The sequence below is a fragment of the Vicia villosa genome, linkage group LG7, assembly GCF_029867415.1.
Source record: "Vicia villosa cultivar HV-30 ecotype Madison, WI linkage group LG7, Vvil1.0, whole genome shotgun sequence".
Classification (NCBI taxonomy): domain Eukaryota; kingdom Viridiplantae; phylum Streptophyta; class Magnoliopsida; order Fabales; family Fabaceae; genus Vicia; species Vicia villosa.
The window spans coordinates 50,729,428-50,748,857 of NC_081186.1; the positions used below are offsets into that span (position 1 = coordinate 50,729,428).

Sequence of the window (19,430 nt, forward strand, 5' to 3'; positions counted from 1 at the left end):
CAACCGGTAAGTGGAAAGAAGACGTCTCCATGTGCCACCGCTCCACAAAGGCCCCCTGCATGCTGTGGCTGATGGTGGTGTACCCCGTCATGCAGAGCCCACTAAGCCCTGAAGCTCTCACCGCGCCGTTAAACCACTCAACAGTTGGTTTAAACAGACTGAAAATCTTCCGGGAGTGGTTCACCATTTTCAAAGGCTCTCTCTCCTGTTACAAAAAAAACAAATAAAAAAATATGTTAAATAAACCGTTAAGAAAATATTAAATAAACGGATAAATTATAAACGGTTAAATAATATAGTCGGGAAAATTATAAAAAATACCTCTCCCTCCCAGGTACGCCGAGCGACGTGCTCGTGGTAGGTAAGCAGCACAGAAGTGTCACTGGACCCTCCCAGGTAGCCCTCCTCCTGCTCATCCTCCTCCCCGAGTGGAGGGTCAACATCCGTATCTCCTCCGCCTCGTGGTATGGCACTGCCTCCTCCTCCTCCTCTCGCTGGCGGAAAGAAGATACCCAAGCCAGACGACTCCTCGATCCAGATGTAGAGGTACCCTCGTCCATCTCCACGGGAACTCGCACGCGTCCCCGGCCCTGCCCCCGTCCCTGCGTCGACGCCAGCTGCGCCGCCCGCTCGCGTCTAGCCGACGCAGTCTGGGTCTCTCTACCCTGTCTGATGCATGCTTGGTTGCCTGACATGCTCCTGAAAACAATTGAAATCGATTAATATGCGAGACAACAGAAAAAACTAAAAAAATTGAAATTCTGATACACTTCGGAAGTTCATTTCCGAAACTGGGAATGGAGGTGTTTTTCGGAAATGAACTTCCGAAACACCCCTGCGAAGAAGTTTTCTGCAACCTCCAATGGCAGACCCCAAAATCCTAAATCATAACTAATTTTATTCATTCTAAACAACCTAAATAGCAATTTTGAGTTTGAGTAATGGATCTAAACAACCTAAACAACCCTAGTAGAGATATAATAATGGATCTCAAAATTGAAAAAAATTGATAAACTTACCACTAATAGAGTTTGAGATGATTTAGGTTGAGATTCGAAGAAGATGTTGGCAATCTCTGATACTTCACATTTGCTTTTTGCAGAAATTTTGAAGAGAGTCTGAGTTTGGAAGAAGATTAGGGTAAAATGAATGGGGGAGGGCGCTGTTTTGCTTAATCTGCAAAACGCGCAGTATTTCGGAAATGAACTTCCGAAATGCTATTTTCGGAAATGAACTTCCGAAATAAGACAAATTTTGAAAAAAAAAAGGCGCTTTCGGATATGCATCTCCGAAAACACCTTTTTCTTGCATTTCGGAAATGCATTTCCGAAGTCAGGGATATATGTGGTTTTTCACCAGAGGTGACCTAGAAGGTTGGGAGGTGGGCAAAGAATTTTCCATTTCTTAAGGTCATCCAGATCTGCAAGGAACAACAATAGATCATCTAAATTATTACACCATATATGTAAGTAACTAAAAACCTGCATACAATTTAAATCATGATGCAAACACTACTACACCATAGACACAACATATACATTACCTTGTACTGCAGCATCCCAGGAAGCTCTACGAAGCTTTTCTAGAAGTTCTTCTACTTTATCAAGAGTTGCCATTTTGGTTGCCATGCTAAACTGAAAGATAACACATGAACAACCTACATAGAAATATGTTGTTAATAATGAAAGAGTCATACCTCAGCAAAGTTATTGTAGTTGAGAAGCTTGGCCTTTTCCAACCTAAGCTTTAAAATTTGCTCAATTAGTGGAGTATTATCCAAATCTCCACTAGATGCCAGTGTCATCATCGCACGGTAGACTTCCTCACGCAAAGAACGATTGCGAGCATGTCGCATAACAGCAACATAACTTGGAATATCCAATGTAATTACCCATGGCCCATTCTCAGCGGTGGCATTTTCATGCCCCTGCATTTTTTTCATCAAGTAATCAAAACTTGAAAAGATAGGCTGATTTGTCATAACTTGAGAGTAATAACATGTCAACATAATTTACCTTGGATACTGCAGTTTGTGCAGCCAATCCAAGAGCAGTAACAAGTAATCCTTCAATCTCTTTCTTATCTGTAATGAGCTTTTCGAACTTTTTGGTTGCATCCAGAACGTTCTCCCCAAATTTTACTGATAATCTTTTCAGCTCCTACAGATGAAACCGTGACAAAAATATTAAAAATTAAATTAAAAAACATCATCACTTGAATTTCATTTAGTTATGGAGATTCATTAAATCAAATCTTATCGCTACATTTGGTTTGTTAATGAACCAGTTCATGTTGCTTGTCCTACTTATTTGCTACACAAATAACAAAATATGTAGAATTACAAACTCGTGATCTCAATTTCATCAATAGTCCGAAAATAGGATATGCCCAGTTAGCCAAAGCCTAGTACATAATCACAATAAATGGTGGTAAACTGAGAATCAATTAGCATGGAATATATTAATAATCACAATTTACATTTGTTTTTAGTTGTTAAAATAGCGCACCTGTTCAATTTTATTAAACTGTTCTCTTTTATCATCTTCAAGAGAAACACCACTAAGAACTGCCTTTGTTATTTGGTCTGAATAGGCACAAATTCAATTGTTACAAACAAAATGTAAAATGAAGGGTTTTAGTAACGAGTTTTTCTTAAATCCCATAGAAAGCAAATAGAACAACAACTTGTTATTTGGCAATTGGCACAAGTTTATGAGTAAAGTCACAGATATTTCTATTTCCAGTCAACTATCAATAAGTGAAACACATACAACATCGCTCTTATGATAATTCAGAAAATTAGCAAAAGTAGTGAAACCCTAAATCAGAAAACTTCACACCAGCTACACATCAAACATCGTTCACAATTCTCCATCTTCCCAAATAAAATCTAGAAGCTGGGAACCAGCATCAGAACGCAACACAAAGCAATTCAAGCAATCTATGGATGTAAAATAACATGCCAATACAACAAGACATTTGGCAACTTACTTTCAACAATTCCAATTAGAAGACTCTTTAATAGCTTTGAATGCATTATAAATAGGCTTGCTTTGGCCCAGTCTAACCTCAAACTTAACTTTTTCTGCCTGCAAATATAAATTAATCATTGTCAGCATAATAAAATTACAGCAATCACAATTTGTAAGAGAAATGAAATACGTAGATGACCAACAACCCATGAAAATATTTTAAACAAGAGAGCAAACCAACATAATAACATGTTGCCATATGACTCATAGTCATCATTGAGCACAAAAACCAATCTGAGATTGCAAAAAAAGTAACATGTAGTTCAAATTCCACAATGCTATATTACTATTGCCTCCGTAACACCAACACCTTTGAAAAAAGACGTGTCAGTGTTGTATCCGTGCTTCATAGACTATATCACTGCTATAACCACTATTTGACAACACTATGTACTAAACTGCACGTCACTGAACAATAAGAGGTTATAGCCTCTATTTAACACCATGCATTTCACAAAAACTATTGTTCTACACCCCAAATGCCCAAACAACCATATTTTAACTAATATGAAAATATAACAGTTACAGTCCCATTAACAGAATCAAAATAGCACAATTACAACAGCAAAAACACGAAAATAAAACAAAAAATACCTGAACATCTTCAATGGCTGAACGGAGCTCAGCATTATCCTTAACAGTTTTAAAATGATAGATTATATTCCAAGCAACAACCAACTGGTCCATAATTTTCTCCAATGGTTCTACCAATTTAGGCCATGAAGGTTCCACCGTCCTTTCAAGTTCATCCAAATCACGTTCCTACAAATCAAACCCCAAAAACACAAAATCATTCAAAACCTACAAAAAAATCCAAAACAAAACAAAAGATAATAACTTGTTACCAGTTTATTAAGAAGGGTACGCATGGCAGGTCGAACGTGTTTGGGTTCAATAACATCGTAAGGCGGAAACACAAATTTCTCGAGAATAGGATTAGGTTCAACAATGTCGGTTAGCGTAGAAGCAGCCATGGATGAAGAAGAAGAGGATGTGAAGGAAGGAGAAGTGGAGCTGTGAAGTGAATCAATGCAGAAGGAAAATGAAGAGACCATAGGGGACAAGGATGGGATTTATTGAATTGTTTAGGGTGAAAATGAAACAAATGTGTTTAAGAAGTGGATGAATCCAACGTAAGAGTGAGGCTATGTTTGGTGTCTCATTGTATAATAAGCTGTTTTCTGCTATCTTAGGTTGTTTTATTCATTTAAAAAGTTATTATTTTAAGTAAATATACTTTAATACTTAATTATTTTCTTTAATGAATAGTAAATCATTAATGTTATTGAAAAAAGTCATTAATTAGGTATGTAATATTTTTTTAGAAATTAAATAATTATTCTTTGTAAGAAAAGTTATTTAGTTAAAAGTCATTAATTAGGTATGTAAGATTTTTTTAGAAATTAAATAATTATTCTTTGTAAGAAAAGTTATTCAGTTTTGATATAATTTAGTTTTGGTAACCTATGGATATGTCTAATCTACTTAATATAAATGTAAGGTTGTCATGATGACAACCCTAGCATTTGCTTATGTGTCATCTTCACATAGCATTTGCTTATGTGTCATCTTCACATATCCTCATACTTATGTGTCATATATCATTTTAATTTAATTATATACTACAAACTAGTAAGAGACCCGTGCTCCCGCACGGGTAATTTAATTATAATATTGCGTAAATAACTAAAAAATATATTTAGTAACTTAGAATCTTTAAATATTAATCATGAAATAAAAAATATTAATAAAATATTTGTTAATGTGATAACACATGAATGAGTCTTAATGTCATAATATTTAAATAATATCAAATACAAATGTAAAATTTGAAATGATTTATCTTTTTTTAAAATGAGCAATAATCATATAGATTTAATTATATTAAATAATAAAAAAGAAAAAAATATAATTATTAGATGGAGAAAAAAATTAATATTTAAAAATAAAAATTTTGTCTCTTAAATTAAAATAATGATGGATTAAAGTAAAATAAATATTTACTTGTTAGTGACCCGTGAGATAAATACGTTTTTAATGTTATTAAACACTATCATGCAATTGATATGGTATAAAATTATTTAAATAAAATAAATTTGAAATAAATTACTTATGTATTTTGTTGATAGTGACCCGTAAAATACAACCTAATAACATGTAAGAACATGTGAGTTGGAAAAAAATGAAATCTAATCGATACAAATATAAAATTTTAGATATAAATACAAAATTTGAAAGAGAAGAACACAAAGAGAAAATTGTAGAAAGTGATGAGAAATATCCAAGGATGTTATGGAGGGAAAGAGGAAAAAATTAAATTGGACTAATGAGAGACAAACAATTGACTTCTGGTTATTGAAAAATAAATAAAAAAATTATTATTGTATTGTTAGTTACATAATTATCCTTTTTTATTTATAAATAATTTTTAAGTGAAAGGGAAATTTAGTCTGTTTGGTCAATTAATTTTAAATGGTGCATAATTTATTTAAAAACACTTATAAATATAAAATGATAAAATTTGTATAATGCATTATTTGTGGTGTAGTATTTTATAAACGATACAAAAAATGTGAAGTAAATAAGTTTTACCAAATTGTAGATATAAAACGAAAATTAACGATTTAAAAAAATTATTAAAAACATATTAGTAGTATGAAAATTAGGTTTTAAATTAAAATAATAATCCATAAAAAAGATGTATTTAGATACACATGTGAATTTAAATTGAACTACATATTGTAAAATTAAGATAGTGGCCCGGAAGATAAAGGTAATAATTATAAGAATTTTGTTAAAATAATAATTTGATAGTGAAGTTAGAAATGATTAATTATATTGTGAAACAAATTTAAACTAACAATTATACAAAAATATTTCTTTTTGGATAAAACTAAATTGCAAATAAAAAAACAATACATAAACCTTCATTCCAATTTAGTGTTTATTTTTTAGTTCCCAACCTTGATTACAATTTAGTGTTTATTTTTTACTTCCAAATAGATGATAAAGTATATAAATATAGAACTAAATATTTAAAATAATTTTGACAAAAGACAAGATATATTTTAGTAATTATATTCTCAAATAACTAGTAAACACACTCAATCTCTGAATTCTTTAGCACACTCAATATTTGAATTCTTCAGCATATATATTATTTTCATTGTATCCTAATATTTGATTAGGACATTAAATTAGGACATTAAATTAGGAGTTATATTATTTTAATTTGACTGAAAATAATGAAAATAATAATACTGGTTTTTTTTTTGACAAAATAAAAATAATAATACTCGTTTATGACACATTGAATTCTTACAAATTTATATCATCAATTTATTCTTTAATCAAGTTTTTGTATTTATTAAAATTAATCTTATTAATTACTCCCTCCGTTCCTTTTTAAGTGTCGTTTTAGAAGAATTTTTTTTTCCTATTTAAGTGTCGTTTTATAATTTAATGTTATAATTTGTCAATTATACCCTTATTTTCTCAATAACTCCACCTCACATTTTTCAATTAGTTATTGGAAAAAGAGAATGTATGAATGAATTTATTTGGAAAGAGAAAAATAAATAAGGGTATGATAGGAAAAGTAACTCTAACAATCCACTATCTTGGTTGAAGAGCTTTTTGCTAAAATGACACTTAAAAAGGAACGGAGGGAGTATTAATTAGTTTTTATTAATACAAAGTTAAAATAATGATTAATGCAGCTGGATTATAATGTATTTATGAATTCAAAAGATATTAATTTATTACCTATAATGTATTATGAATTTAGAAATAAAAAGTTATTCCATAACAGTCAAAAAATTATGCTTTTAAGGTAGAGGCATTCCTCAATAGGCAAGAAACAACACCAACATTGCAATTGCAATATTTCCTAGAGAACCGATTATTGTGACGGCGACAATTCTTATAATTAGGATAGATAAAATTCCCTGCTTTACATTAAATCTATTATCTTCATCAAGGCGCAATTTTTTATTGCAGTCGAGTCATAGATCAAATTGTAGTACCGAATCTTAGAATTTATCAAACATCCTGCATTTCAATAGAATAATCAGTATTATCAAGACTTAATTGGATAATTCAATTTGCCATAAATAATTATTAATATATACATAGCAATAATATAACTCCTAATAAATTCAAATATTGAATAGAATAGTACAAGAACAAAAAAGAATAGATCAATTTAAAAGAATTTAGAATGAGTTATAAGAACATCAAATAAAGCAGCAAAAAGAAGTGAAGTAGCGAACGATAAGTACCTGTGAAGACACAAGCCTCACACTTATTGCAACAGGTATCCACATTTGAGACAAACACTCTCCTGCAACAGGTATACAGACTTTTACTAAAATGATTCATAACTCAGTAAGATCAAAAGGGAAACAAAAGCCCCGAAAATATTCACAAATCCTAAATCTCTATCAAAACCACTTCAGAGCAATAGATAATAAGTCAGAAAAATCAAATCTTAAAAATCAGTCAATAATTATTTATCTTGAGGTGAAATTAGAATCAAACTCTTCCTCTTATTCCCTCTTCTTCTCCATACCAAGTAGCAATCTACATCTGCAACCAACCCACATAAATAGAAAGTGGATACTATGGACCTAAAGAAATATTATCTAGCAATGACATTCAAAATTAACCAGCCAAAATTTTGTTCTCATCCGCCCAGCTTACATGATGCATGGGAAGACTGCCATGCCGACTAATAAAAGCTCCTCGTGATCTCATAGGTCGGCGAAGTAAGAGTATAAATTACTCAACTCTTATATCATAATCTGTAGATAGAATTATAAAGAAACCATTAAGCATTAGAATAGTAATGACATTATGAACAAAGTCAAAGTAAGATGTCTCTAATAGCACCATTTAATCAGTCTTCTTCCCAGGGTTTTGTTGGAATATATTTCTCCATGGACTCCTTTTTGCGTTCAGGATCAAGGTTGTGAAGGGGGTGGAAAAGAAAAGATGTTTGTTACATTCAGATTAAGAGAATTCAAGAATTACTAAATAAGAAATTGTCTACTAACAATATCATTTCAAATCAATTTTGTAACAGACCTATTTCTAAATCCAAGAAGAGCATAGTGTACAACACTTGCACAGGCTGAAGCAGGAGCTATGGGAGCTGCAGGAACGGCTCGAACAGCAGCAGCCAAGGCAGGTCCTGCACCTGAACCACGCTGGAACTTTTTCAAGGGGTTCTGAACTAACACTGAAGCAGATTTACCCAAGCCATTGCTGAGACTCTCACAACCCTGTTAAATCAAGGAAAATAAACTTAATATTATGATGAATAAGAAAGCATATACACAAACATACTAAACTTCCTTATCGTCTACCCACATTCCTCATAAAAATAAATTTGTAAGGTAAAGGATACCTACCACTAATAACTATTAAACTTGTATGGTCTTTAAACTCAGGCCACTGAACCAAATTCAGTGAACCAAATTCAGTCAACTGAACCAAAGTCATTAACATACCTCTCTGAAGTCATTTTGGGAACTCTTTGATGGTAGAAATTGCCACAGTAGCAGCTTCATCATAAGGATATCTGAAAAATGAAGCATAAAACATTTTCCAGACTTGATTGAACAGAAATAGTAGCATTTAAAGTAGGGAGAAACAATAGCAAACACACATTCAAAACAAAACAGGACCTGGTATAACAACAATAAACATAAATCATACCTAATTGTTCTTCTCACCTAGTAATGCTTTGATTTGCTGCGATAAATGAAATAGAATGAGAAACCTTAAAAAAACCAAAAAAAGTGAAAAATGAAAAGGAAAAGACTTACAGATCTAGAATCCCTTCTTCGTTTTCTTCACCAGTGGGTATCGACAACCTCCTCAAGCTTGATGATGAGAGCGACTTGTGCTCTGGTATCTTCGTCATCTCCGACCGCTAATGAAAAAGAGAGGGGAGACGAGAGAAAACGAAAGAGAGAGGGGAAATTTTGTGACAGCAAAAGAGAGAACAGAGAGAAGAGAAGACGGAGAGAAAATAACGTGAAATCGTATTAGGGTTTGTGGGAAAAGAGTGAGAAGAGAAGACGAGAGAGTGAGAGAGAAAGAACGAAAGTGAGGAGGAAGAGAGAGAAGAGAAGGAAAACAAAAAATGAAAAAAGTTGAATGGTAGTACAAAACTATTTGAGTTTGTCCAATGAGAATCACACAAATGACAAAGACCAATTTTTAATTTGTTAATTACCTAGATAGCCTTTTGTTAGTGTAAAAATTTTATAAAGGAAGGGTATATTAGTCAGTTTGGGCAACATTATAGTATTGGGTAGATAGTTGATTAATAAAAATAATTGATTTGTTTATTATGTTTTTTTAAAATGCTTTTTATAATGTTATGTATTTTATTGTTAAATTTTACTATTTTTAAAATTCAAAATGTATTATTTCCACATATATTTTTAATTTAATCATATAAAATATAAATATATTAAATTATTATAATAAAACATTTAATTTAATTATAAAATATAAATTTATTAAATTATTATAAGAAAGTATTTAAAAATTAATAACTAATCAATAATAGTAATAATAATAATTTCTCCAAAATATAGGATATTAATTTCCACATATCATTTTAATTTAATTATAAAATATAAATATATTAAATTATTATAATAAAATAGTTAAAATTTAAAAATATTCAAAAATATAAATATAATTAATTCTTCAAAGTAAAGGATATTAATTTCCACATATCATTTAATTTAATTATAAAATATAAATGTATTATAATTAATTTATGATTTGTTTGATATGTTTTTTGAAATGGCATTTTATAATGTTATATATTTTATGGTTTAATTTTTTTATTTTTAAAATTAAAAATAGATTCAAATAGATTCAATGATTATATTTTATTAATAACTATTTCTTTATAAATTAGTATTTATTACAAATAAAAAAAATCTTGAAAAATAATTACAATTTAATTAAATGTTATTTTATAGAAAATATTTATTAAAAATAACAATAATAGTAATAGTTAATTCTTCAAAATAAATCATATTAATTACCACATATTATTTTAATTTAATTATAAAATAAAAATATATTACAGTTTTATAATAAAGTAGTTAAAATTTTAACTATTCAAAAATATAAATATAATTATTTCTTCAACGTAAAGGATATTAATTATAAGTATTCAAAATTATATAATATAATTAATATTATTTGATACCTAAATATTTTATGTTTAGATTTATGATTTTTTTTGTTACGTTTTTTAAGAAATAATTACACTTTAATAAATTTTTATTTAATAGAAAATATTTATTCAATAATAATAATTAATTCCTCAAAATAAAGGATATTAATTTCCATATAATTTTAATTTAATTATAAAATATAAATATATTAAATTATTATAATAAAGTAGTTAAAACTTATAACTATTCAAAAATATAAAGATAATTATTTCTTCAAAGTAAAGGATATTAATTATAACTATTAAAAAATATATATTATGAATAATATTATTTGTTTCCTAAATATTTTATGTTTAGATTTATGATTTTTTTGTTACGTTTTTAAAATGAATTTTACAATTTTATATATTTTACGGTTAAATTTTTTATTTTTAAAATTTAAAGTAGATTCGATGATTATATTTTATTAATAACTATTTCTCTATATTTACTACAAATTTAAAAAGTCATAAAAAATAATTACACTTTAATAAATAATTATATTATAGAAAATTATAATTCATAATAGCTATTATTCCTATTGCAGTTACTAAACATTAAATAATTAACAATTATTATTATATTTCATAATGGTTATATTATATTATATTAAAAATAATTATTAGTATATTTCGGTTACTATTATAATAATTACTTATTGTAGTTACAAAATGTTATAATTTTTAATGACTATTTTTAATTACTAAAATTATGGTTACACTTTCTATTCAGATTTATTATCTTATTAATAGCTAAAATCACATATATAAATACATAATTTGTTGTATGGATTTTGTAGAGTTATTATACACAATTTAATTTGATTGTAGGTCTTCATATTTGGCTTGGCTCCTAACATCTATTATATGATACAAATATACTTTTTAATTTTATATTACTCTTCTTATTGTTAGAACAAGATTTGTTCTGATCAATTATCTTAGTTTTGATGATAACAATAATATGAATTTTGCTTAAGATTATATGGTACTCTAATCCAATGCAATTTCCCTTTCAGGAAATATATAAAGAGTACGCATAATTCAGCGCTCAGAAGCTTTGTCTCAAAGGGTTCAGCATGCAACATCAGAACATGGTCTGGCAAGACATCAGAAGATGGTCGAAGCAGAATCAGAACATGGGTCTATGGAAGCATCAGAAGAACAAGAGAACAGAAGCACTGAAGTTCTGATGGTATCACGCTCAGAAGCACTTCAAGGTCAGAAGATCAGAAGATGCTTTGCACCAAGCTGTTTGACTCTGATGATATTCAAACGTTGTATTCACAAACATCAGATCAGAAGAAAGTACAAGTGGCAAGCTACGCTGACTGACAAAAGGAACGTTAAAAGCTATTAAAGGCTACGTCAGTAGACACAGCGTGAACAAGGCTCGAGGTAGTTGACAAAAGCGTATAACATTAAATGCGATGCTGTACGGAACACGCAAAGCATTAAATGCACTCAACGGTCATCTTCTCCAACGCCTATAAATATGAAGTTCTGATGAGAAGCAAGGTTAACGATCCTGAACAAAACAACGCCTATTAACTTGCTGAAACTCTGTTCAAACTCAAAGCTCAGAATCTTCATCTTCATCAAAGCTCACTACATTGCTGTTGTAATATATTAGTGAGATTAAGCTTAAACGATTAAGAGAAATATCACAGTTTGTGATTATCGCTTTTAAGAAGCATTTGTAATACTCTTAGAATTGATTACATTAAGTTGTAAGGAACTAGAGTGATCGTGTGGATCAGAATACTCTAGGAAGTCTTAGAGGTTATCTAAGCAGGTTGTAACTAGAGTGATCGTGTGGATCAGTAGACTCTAGAAAAGTCTTAGAGGGTATCTAAGCAGTTGTTCCTGGAGTGATCAGTGTGTGATCAGAAGACTCTGGAAGACTTAGTTGCTGACTAAGTGGAAAACCATTGTAATCCGTGCGATTAGTGGATTAAATCCTCAGTTGAGGTAAATCATCTCTGCGGGGGTGGACTGGAGTAGTTTAGTTAACAACGAACCAGGATAAAAATAACTGTGCAATTTATTTTTATCTGTCAAGTTTTTAAAGCTACACTTATTCAAACCCCCCCTTTCTAAGTGTTTTTCTATCCTTCAATTGGCATCAGAGCGCCGGTTCTAAGGTGCAAGCACTTAACCGTGTTTAGAAAAGATTCAGGAAGAGAAAAACGCTTCAGTAAAAGATGGTTGATGAAAGTGAAAAGTCTACACCTGCATCTACATCTGGCTCTGCTGAGCAATACAATGGTAACAATGGTTATACTAGACCGCCGGTATTTGATGGTGAAAACTTTGAATACTGGAAAGATAAACTGGAAAGTTACTTTCTTGGTCTAGATGGTGATCTATGGGATCTTCTGATGGATGGTTACAAACATCCAGTAAATGCCAGAGGCGTAAAGCTGACAAGGCAAGAAATGGATGATGATCAGAAAAAGCTTTTCAGGAATCATCATAAATGCAGAACTATTTTGCTGAATGCTATCTCTCATGCTGAGTATGAGAAGATATCTAACAGGGAAACGGCCTATGACATATATGAGTCCTTGAAAATGACTCATGAAGGAAATGCTCAAGTCAAGGAGACTAAAGCTCTAGCTTTAATCCAGAAGTATGAAGCCTTCAAGATGGAGGATGATGAAGACATTGAAAAGATGTTTTCAAGATTTCAAACTCTTACTGCTGGATTGAGAGTTCTTGACAAGGGATACACCAAGGCTGATCACGTAAAGAAGATCATCAGAAGCTTACCCAGAAGATGGGGTCCTATGGTGACTGCATTCAAGATTGCAAAGAATCTGAATGAAGTTTCTCTGGAAGAGCTTATCAGTGCCTTGAGAAGTCATGAAATAGAGCTGGACGCAAATGAGCCTCAAAAGAAAGGTAAGTCTATTGCATTAAAATCCAATATCAAGAAATGCACTAACGCTTTTCAGGCTAGAGAAGAAGATCCTGAAGAATCAGAATCTGAAGAAGAAGATGAACTGTCCCTGATCTCCAGAAGGCTAAATCAACTCTGGAAGACCAAGCAAAGGAAGTTCAGAAGCTTCAGAAGTTCAAAGAAATTTGAACGTGGAGAATCTTCTGATGACAGAAGATTTGACAAGAAGAAGGTCATGTGCTATGAATGCAATGAGCCTGGACACTTCAAGAATGAATGTCCAAATCTTCAGAAGGAAAATCCCAAGAAGAAGTTTCATAAGAAGAAAGGTCTTATGGCAACCTGGGATGAGTCAGAAGATGATTCAGACTCTGAAGATGAGCAGGCCAACTGTGCGCTGATGGCGACAGAAGATGACGGATCAGAATCTACATCAGAATCAGATTCTGAAGAGGTATTTTCTGAACTTACTAGAGATGAGTTAGTTTCCGGTCTAACTGAACTTCTGGAACTCAAGTCTCAGATTAGTCTCAAATACAAAAAGCTGAAAAAGCTATTTGAATTTGAAACAAAGAAGCTTGAGTTGGAGAATTCTGAATTAAAAGAAAAACTTTTAAAATTATCCAATAATGTTGGATCTCCTTGTGATTCAGAACAATCCACTCATAGTCTAAACCATATTCTGAAAGAATATGATTTAAGTTTCAGGAAGTTCTTATCTAGAAGTATTGGCAGAAGTCAGCTAGCTTCTATGATATATGCTGTGTCTGGAAACAAAAGAGTCGGCATTGGTTTTGAGGGTGAAACCCAATACAAACTTGAACCTGTTGATGAAATGAAACTCACATACAAGCCATTGTATGATCAGTTCAAGTATGGCCACTCCCATGATATTAGGCACACTTCACATGCTCAAAGTTTTCACATAACACACACCAAAAAGCATGTGACACAACCTAGGAAATATCATGAAACTCACATTAAAAATTATCATGCTGTTCCTCCTTCTGTTTACAATGTTAAACCTAAGTTCAATCAGAACTTGAAGAGAACTAACAAGAAAGGACCCAAGAAAATGCGGGTACCAAAGAAAAAGACTATTTCTTTTGCAGATTCTCTTGGCGACAAAGAAGATAAAAATCAACATGACATGTCACCTGGACTCAAGTTGGTCTCAACACTTGAAGGGAAGAAGGATAGTCTTCCAAGTTCTGGTACCTAAATTTGTTGAAGAAACTAGGTTCGTAGGAAATCAGAAAAGAAAGTTTATTAATCTTGGAACCATCTGTTTTGTTTGTCTCTAAAGCATTGATGTTTCGTTCTTGATTATTCTGAATGCTCTTAATGCTACAGAATATACAATATTGAAACATTGATTGTGGATGAATCAATAAATATCTGATTTGATGATAAACTTGTTTCTAATGAAACAAAGCGCTTAAGAATTTCTGCAGATACAGTTTTGTCTTATCAGAAGCTGCAGAACAAAGAAGTGAACCTCCAGAAGCTGTGTATATCAGAAGTAATGGATCAGAAGATCATTCAGATTTATATCAGCACACTTCAGAAGGAATGTTTCCATAAGAGAAACTTGATCATATCAGAAGCAGTGATATGAATCTGAAGGCGTAAAGTCTATTCTGAAATTTACAGCTGTCATCTATTATCTGATGGTGAACACGTGTCAGTACGGTTAGTACAAAGCGTGCAGTTGAAAAGACGCCGACCTAGGTAACTGTATTAAATCATTTCATTTACTGTGTTCTCTCTCCTAATGTCATTTCTCATTAAATGCATAATGATTTCTTTTTAAATCTTTTAAATAACCCGCTTCATCTTCATTCCCTCTTTTTCTCTCTTTCTCTCTATTTTGTGCATTCACTTCGTTGCATCTCTCTTCAAACCCTAGTTTTCTGATTTGATCTCAAAGCATTATCATCATGAACTCTTCCTCTTGTTCATCTTCCTCAAAAGAAAGACTTACTTCTTCACAAATCCTTCTACGAAATTATGAATATGCTCCTTTGAAAACTTGCTTGATACCCACGAAGGACTTGGAGGTTTTATGTGAAACTGCTGTGGACTTCAACAATCTTAAAGCGAATGGCTTTAAGTGTGATGCAAGAATCCTTGAGCAAGGATGGTCCAAGTATCTCAATAGATTGGTTGGTCCAATTTATCCTGATCTTGTGAAGGATTTCTGGGTACATGCAACGGTTACCCCAACGGCCATCATTTCATTCGTGCTAGGGCATGAAGTGGTTATCTCTGAAAAACTGATCAGGAAGCTATACAATCTGAATGATGAAGAAGGTTGGTCTGGTTTTCGACATACATCTGTTGATTGGTCAATAGTTGAAAAACAAATCTCTAAGTCTTCTGGGATTGACTCTAATAACACAGGCACCTTGAGGCCATTTTATAGAGTATGGGCTGAGATTATTCTGGGTTCTCTTCACCACAGAAAAAGGATGCTCTCCTCTTCTTACATCAGTCAAGATCACAAGCACACTCTTTTCTGCATTGGCAAAAAGACTGAGATCAACATCTCTCACATTCTGTTTGAGAATCTGAAGACTTCAATCCTTGAGTCAAGAGAAGAGGAAATGGCGAAGTACCCTCATCTTTCAAAAACGACTATTCCGTTTGGAAGAATGATTTCAGACATTATTACTGAAAGCAAAGTGCTGGACTCCATCAGAAAACTCAATGCATCCCATTTGCTTGGAGTAGTTCAAGGTCCCATTTTTAATGGTGTGGATTTGTTCAGATTAGAACTCATCAAAAATGTACCCTCTGTGTGCCCAAGTTTTCCTGACATTCTCTCAAGAAGAGTTGTTGCTGAAGGTTTTGCCTCCCTGTTTCAAGAAGAACTGCATCAGGTTGTCAAGTCCTACCTGGAAGATTGTGTTAGGAAGCAATCAGATATTGATCCTGCTTGGATCCGTGGCAGATTACTTCCGTCCAAGGCTGATCTTCTGAAGAAGGATCAGAAGGAACTAAAGACTAGGCTAAAAAGAAAAGCCCAAGAAGATGAGGCTGAGAAAGCCAAGAAGTTGAGGGTCACCTATGATCCTGACAAGGTGGACTCTGAAGAAAGAAGAGATAAAAGGATCAGAGATTCCTTTCGCAGAACCAGATCTTCTTCTTCTGTACAAATCTCCAGAAAGGTTTTTACTCCACCTCCTTCTGTCCCTAAACCATCTTTCCAATCACCTCCTTCTGAACCAAAAGTAAACTTCACCTTACCAAATCCTTCTCCATCATCCTTCTCCTCTCCCATTCTAAACCCCACACCTTTAAGTATTCTTCCCCCAACTCCTTCTGATAAATCCTTCTCACCAATTCCCTTTACAAATACTTCACCCTCTTCTCAATCCATCCCTTCTGATGTTCCATCCTCATCAATCATTCTCTCAGATATCCCTTCTTCCTCATCCACCGTACCTCCACCTTCTATATTCCATCCCTTACCTACCAGAAAATCCAAACCTTACTGTCTTCTCTATCCTGACTACAAATTCACCTTCAATCCGCCTGAACCTGAACCCTATACCTACCTGGAACTTTTCAGACATGAGGTGATTAGCAGTCTAGACCTTCTGAAGGATGCATTTCTAAATGGTCTGGATGATGTTTCTACAAGAAATCTCTGGAGAAGATTTCGCAAGGATTTTCAAGTAGAAGCAATGGGAGTACAGAAAAGACTAGTGGCTGCTGCCCCTGGTTACCCTGGTTACCTTCTGGAGGAAGATAATGGTATATACTACCATCCTCTCAGAAATTGCGTTGCTGCTGAAGAGAAGCCCTTCTTGGATGAGATGGAACAATTAAGATTGGCTGCTGAAATGGAAGCCAACCCTTGCAGGGAGATCGTGGTCTGGATACCTCAATATCCTGTTCTACTTGGAGACTTCAAGACTCTCTTTGACTATCTGAGGGAAAACCCGTCTGAGAAAGACCCAAGCTTGGTCATTCCAGAAGTTGTTGACCCACCAGAAGTTGAAGGTCCTTCTGCTCCCAGGAATCTAGCTGCCATTCTTCAGGCACTTGAGAGTGGAGACTCGTAAATTCCTGCTGCAGAATATGGAGATGCTTCTATGCAAGAAGCAGATGCTGAAGATCATGTTGCTGAATCAGATCCTGTTGAGGAAATCCCTGCAAATGATCTATCCATGGAAGCTACAGATCAAGTTGCTATTCCTGTGGTTGAAAGCGGTGAAGCTTCTTCTGATGAATCTTCTCGTCTTGCAAGGACTCTGGAAGAAATTCAGAGGAGACAGGATGAGCAAAGCTCACTCAATGCTGAGTATAGCGCTTTCATGGTGAGGCAAGAAGGACACAACAATATGGTTCAAGAGATGCTGACCAAGATCTTGTCAAGACTAGGGCCATCTTAGATTGAGTCTGTGTTGTTTCTTTCTTTTCGTTGCATCTGTCTTTGTGCATCTGATCTTTCTTATCTTCATGTACTTCTGTACCTGCTGTTTGAACTTAAATGAAATCATCTTCTTCCTCCGTGTGTTTCGTTTTGTTTGTCTCTGAATCTTTTTTGCTTTTTGATGATTTGACAAAAAGGGGGAGAAGATAAATGATAAATGATTTGATTAATCTATCAGTTGCTGGGTAAAGCTCCCACACATTTACTAACAAGAACTGCAAGTTCTATATGGTTTAAGTGTTTTGCAGGTATAAAGAAGTGAAGAGAATCTTCAAAGCAAACACAAGAAGCAAAATCATGGAAACTGAAGCAAGCTGAGTGCTGTCAAGCTTCAGAAATCAGAAGCACTGATAATAGAATTTGATCCATATTTGTCTATTTGTTCTGACAAAATTCTATTTGCTCTGATACATTATTTTAGCCTATATGGCTCTGATACATATCATGTGTTCGAATATACATTTTATGTTCTGACTCGTTCATGCTGACTTTTGTCGTTTAGTTTTTGTTCTGTAACATTTCAGGATGTAGAGATGCTCTGATGATGCTCTGGTACATTCAACAATGTTCTGATACAAATCTAGCATGAAGTGATGTTGGTAGAAATTCAAAGCTCTGAAGCTATCCGAGGGAAGCAGAAATCAGAAGCTGCGAATGTCCTAAAGATCCAGAAAACTCAAGTTCTGAAGCTGTCCTAGATGGAAGCAGAAATCAGAAGCTGTGAATGTTCTGAAGGATCAAAGAAATTCAAGTTCTGAAGCTGTCCTGAATGGAAGCAGAAATAAGAAGCTGTGAATGTTCAGAAGATCAAAGAAATTCAAGTTCTGAAGCTGTCCTAGATGGAAGCAGGAATCAGAAGCTGTGAGTGTTCTAGGGATCTAAAGAAATTCTAGTTCTGAAGCTGTCCTATGGAAGCAGAAGTCAGAAGCTATGAATTCTCTGAAGACAGAAGCTTATATGATCGTCTCTACCGAAATAATCAGGGAAGTCTTTTATTAAAGTTCTTCGAGTATTTATTTCAGGGGGAGATTATTTATCTCAGGGGGAGATTGTTAATCTCAGGGGGAGACATATTCATATGCTTATGCTATAGCTGTGTAATTTGTCTTTTGCCGTCTGTTCTTTCTGATCGCAAATTCATATCATTTATATATGTTTTTGTCATCATCAAAAAGGGGGAGATTGTTAGAACAAGATTTGTTCTGATCAATTATCTTAGTTTTGATGATAACAATAATATGAATTTTGCTTAAGATTATATGGTACTCTAATCCAATGCAATTTCCCTTTCAGGAAATATATAAAGAGTACGCATAATTCAGCGCTCAGAAGCTTTGTCTCAAAGGGTTCAGCATGCAACATCAGAACATGGTCTGGCAAGACATCAGAAGATGGTCGAAGCAGAATCAGAACATGGGTCTATGGAAGCATCAGAAGAACAAGAGAACAGAAGCACTGAAGTTCTGATGGTATCACGCTCAGAAGCACTTCAAGGTCAGAAGATCAGAAGATGCTTTGCACCAAGCTGTTTGACTCTGATGATATTCAAACGTTGTATTCACAAACATCAGATCAGAAGAAAGTACAAGTGGCAAGCTACGCTGACTGACAAAAGGAACGTTAAAAGCTATTAAAGGCTACGTCAGTAGACACAGCGTGAACAAGGCTCGAGGTAGTTGACAAAAGCGTATAACATTAAATGCGATGCTGTACGGAACACGCAAAGCATTAAATGCACTCAACGGTCATCTTCTCCAACGCCTATAAATATGAAGTTCTGATGAGAAGCAAGGTTAACGATCCTGAACAAAA

At 33.3% G+C, this 19,430-nt stretch overlaps 1 protein-coding gene across 1 annotated transcript in view; it reads right to left on the reverse strand.

Annotated features, from left to right (window-relative positions):
• LOC131617214 (probable cytosolic oligopeptidase A) overlaps positions 1-4,138 on the reverse strand; it is a 30,040-nt gene extending 25,902 nt beyond the window's left edge. The window contains 7 exon segments of the mRNA XM_058888553.1: positions 1,539-1,634; positions 1,697-1,927; positions 2,016-2,159; positions 2,508-2,584; positions 2,960-3,089; positions 3,627-3,794; positions 3,878-4,138. Coding sequence (XP_058744536.1) covers positions 1,539-1,634; positions 1,697-1,927; positions 2,016-2,159; positions 2,508-2,584; positions 2,960-3,089; positions 3,627-3,794; positions 3,878-4,087 — 1,056 coding nt within the window. The 5' untranslated portion in view covers positions 4,088-4,138.
• Positions 4,139-19,430: the final 15,292 nt, after the last annotated feature.